This window comes from Neopelma chrysocephalum, unplaced genomic scaffold (genome assembly GCF_003984885.1).
Source record: "Neopelma chrysocephalum unplaced genomic scaffold, ASM398488v2 Primary Assembly neopelma1_166, whole genome shotgun sequence".
Classification (NCBI taxonomy): Eukaryota; Metazoa; Chordata; class Aves; order Passeriformes; family Pipridae; genus Neopelma; species Neopelma chrysocephalum.
Window position 1 is genome coordinate 1,021,769 of NW_020897828.1, and position 3,591 is coordinate 1,025,359.

The window sequence follows — 3,591 nt, forward strand, 5'->3', positions numbered from 1 at the left end:
AAAAAAAAAAAAAAAAACAACCAAAAAAACCTCCCCCCCCCAACCCCCCCAAAAAAAACCAACCAAAAAAAAAAAACTTCATTGTCCCTTTGCAATCTTTTCAAGTTTAAAAAAATAGTCAACTTTGCCCTCCTGTAGCGGTTCAGTGAGTTTATCTCCTTCTGATTCAAGCAGCTTTGCACTTTGTTTTTTTTTTTTTTTTGGAAAAACACCACTTCTATAAAAACACACAAGAAACAAACTTAGTTTCAGTTTAGTCACGAGCTAGCCACAGGACTTTGCTGAACACAAACTCCTGTCATGGGAGACTCTTCTCTATCAATGCCTTGCCTCATGGCAAGGTGTCCTTCAGTCATGTAATGAGCAGGACCTGTGTTAGCAGAGAACTGGTACGTGGGATGTCCAGCTATGCCCGTTTCTTGGCGCGGATTAGAGTAGACTGTTAAATTCATGTCCATCGCTCCGTTCTGTCCAAAGTCCAAGGTATTAGCAGCCACTGGGCGGTTCTGATAGGCCTGATTGCCTTGGTTACCAGTAGAGGAGGAAGATGTAGAGGAAGAAGTAGTTGAGGAAGACAGGGATGTCATGGAGTGGTGACTGTGGCCCACCTCCATAGAATCCTGGGTGGAGGAGCTGTTTGTTGGAGAATTGTAGACTCTCGGCCTGGTCCGGCTGCCCAAGGCTTGCTGTCCATGGTGGTGGTGGTGGTGGTGGTGATGGTGGTGGTGGTGGGAGCTGTTGCCGTGGTGATGATGTAATGCATTCTGTTGTTGAGGGTTTACATGGAAGGTGGTTTCTTGAACTGGGTGGTTTTCAACAGTGACCTGTGTCGGAGCTTCGGTGGCCGTCCAACCAATCGGGGGAGGAAACTGCTGTCGAACCTGGCAAGGAGCACAATCACAATTAAAATGCTGGCTCAAATGTGCCCATTTCACAGGACCAGAGAGTTATTAAGGTTGGAAAAGACCTCCAAGATCATCAAGTCCAACCTTGAGGCACCGTCTTGTCAACTAGACCAGAGCACTGAGTGCCACGTCCAGTCGTTCCTTGAACATTTGCAACATATGAGAGATTCATATTATTGAGTTATTCATATTATATGAGATTCATATTATATATATTCATATATATTATATGTATTCATATAGGTATTAATATTATATCAGATATTCATATTATATATTATTATATATTAACATATATATTCATATACATATTCCTATTATATCAGAGATTCATATTATATATATCACTATATATTATATATTTATATATATTTTGTATATTCATATATATTCTATATTTATATATATTTTATATATTCATATAGGCATTCCTATTATGTCTGAGATTCATATTATATATATTCACATATTTTTATATATTCGTCTAAGTATTCATATTAAATGAGCTATGTTATATATATACATATATATTAATAGATTATATGTATTCAAATAGGTATTCATATTGTATATTATATTTGTATTATATATTCATACAATATATTAATATATTATATAAATAAACTATAAGTATTCATATAGGTATTCCTAGTATATGAGAGATTCATATTCATATATATATATGTATATTCATATATATTCATGTATATTTATACCTATTTTTATATATTCATCTAGGCATTCCTATTATGTCTGAGATTCATATTATATATATTAATATATTTTTATATATTCATCTAGGTATTCATATTAAATGAGCTATGTATATATTCACATATATTAATATATGTATTCATATAGGTATTCACATTGTATGAGATATACATATTATATATATTCATATATCTTATATATATTTGTATGTATATATATTATATCAGAGATTCGTATTATATGAGAGTTATTCATATTTATGCCAACTTTTAGAAAAGTTAACCAAGCCTTGCAGTTGCAAAATTATTCCAGAAATGCAAGCACACAGTTAGGAATCACTAAGAAAAATAATTTTTGCATTCTGGATGTTTTTTCCTAACAAACAGTTGAAGTTCAATACGTGACCCTGCTCTTGAAATTCTACAAGCAGCTTTAGGCAATAGAAATAATAAACAACATTATATTTGTACAACACACAGGACAACAAGGCCCTGATTTCTGGCTGAGGGAGACAATAAGCAAACTAAATTAATTACGTTGGAGTTCATACCTTGAGTGGTGTCAACAGCATGAGAGGAACCTCTGGAACAACACAGCTGGTTAAAAAGGTCACTAAAACACCAAGGTCTGCCTACACACCAGATTGTGCATAAACTGAAGTGTCCACTGGGGAGAATTCCTGCATTTATCTGTTCTGTACTATGATAAAACATTGAATTGGCCTCTTCAGACCTACCTGTGGGCTGTGTGTTTCACAGTCCATCGCTTGAACAGCAGCAGTGAAGTGCCCACCACTATGTCGATGCTGGTGTGTGGGGTCCGACCGTGCCCTCCCGCTGTTGCTCGTTCCGGAAGATCCACCTGGAAAACCAGAACGTGCCTGATAATTAAAGAGGCACCAAACTTAAAGCTGCGTGAAGATAACGTGAACTGCTCCAAGGGGGAAGCACGAGATAATCACTCACATTTTTGCTCATCTAGTTTTAGGGTTTTGGTTGGGTTGGTGCCTGTTCCAGCTGATTAAAAGAATTGTTTCATGAGTGTGGTTGATGTGTTGGGTTTTTAACAGGAGGAAAAGAAGACAACATTTCATAGAATCATGGAATACCTTGGAAAGGATCATTATGTCCATCTCCTGGCCCTGCCCAGGACACCCCAACGATCCCCCTCTGTCCCTCAGAGCGTTGTCCAAACCCTCCTGGAGCTCTGGCAGCCTTGGGGCCGTGCCCACTGCCCTGGGGAGTCTGTTCAGTGCCCATCACCCTCTGCTGATTCACGTGGGAATTATTTCCATTGAGAAATACAATTTATCCACCTGCCCACGACAAAACCTCACCTGAGCTCGAAGATGTACTAGAGGTGGTTCCCGAAGACTGCGACTGCTCCATGGCAGGACTGGTGGACACGCTGTTACTCGTGTTTGTACCTTCATCCGCTGTTTTCTTGAAGAAACTGTGCTGCAGGGCGTAGTAGGGCTGGATCCGTGTCTTGGGGTCATAGTCAAGCATCCTTAAGATGAGGTCTTTGAACTTCAAGTAGTCGGCTACAGTATGACCCGGTTCCCCAGCCCGGCGCCCGCCTGGTCCTCCTGTCTCAACTCCCAGGATATTGTGAAGTTTGCGAGTCGCGGGTGGTTTGTATTCCTGGGGGGAAGGTGGGAATCGCTTGAGATCAAGGTGTGGGTTAAGCTTTGGAGGTTTAATTGCAGAAGGAAGGGAAGTCAAATCAAAGTAAGGAGCTATTCAATGCTACAGAAGGTGTTACTCAAAGGATGAGATGGAGCAACAGTGAAATTCCATTGTGAGGAAGACAAGATGTAAAACAAAGTAACATCTCACCATTTATATATTAAAAAAATAAATATATTTATAGATATATAATATTATATATCATCCTGGTTATTTAGCCTATCCTTTTTCCATCTCTGGTCTTCTTCAAGTTCCAAAAAAACCAAAGTAACATCTCACCATTT

General features: G+C 38.8%; 1 protein-coding gene and 1 long non-coding RNA gene across 4 annotated transcripts in view; one reads left to right on the forward strand and one right to left on the reverse strand.

The window, feature by feature from the left end:
• Nucleotides 1-3,591, reverse strand: part of DYRK1A (dual specificity tyrosine phosphorylation regulated kinase 1A) — a 74,062-nt gene that overhangs the window by 2,854 nt on the left and 67,617 nt on the right. For 2 of the 3 annotated variants that reach the window (XM_027701753.1, XM_027701752.1), the window contains exons 10-12: nucleotides 2,956-3,262; nucleotides 2,356-2,480; nucleotides 187-881 (exon numbers count right to left, since the gene is read on the reverse strand). In XM_027701753.1, the coding sequence (XP_027557554.1) occupies nucleotides 258-881; nucleotides 2,356-2,480; nucleotides 2,956-3,262 (1,056 nt within the window). In that variant the 3' untranslated portion in view covers nucleotides 187-257. Of the gene's footprint in view, nucleotides 1-186; nucleotides 882-2,355; nucleotides 2,481-2,955; nucleotides 3,263-3,591 lie in introns of those variants that run through there. The other variant, XM_027701754.1, reaches the window with a different exon arrangement.
• LOC113976516 lies at nucleotides 824-2,657 on the forward strand. The gene is made up of 2 exons (XR_003537102.1): nucleotides 824-955; nucleotides 2,006-2,657. It is a non-coding gene; the product is annotated as an uncharacterized LOC113976516 (long non-coding RNA).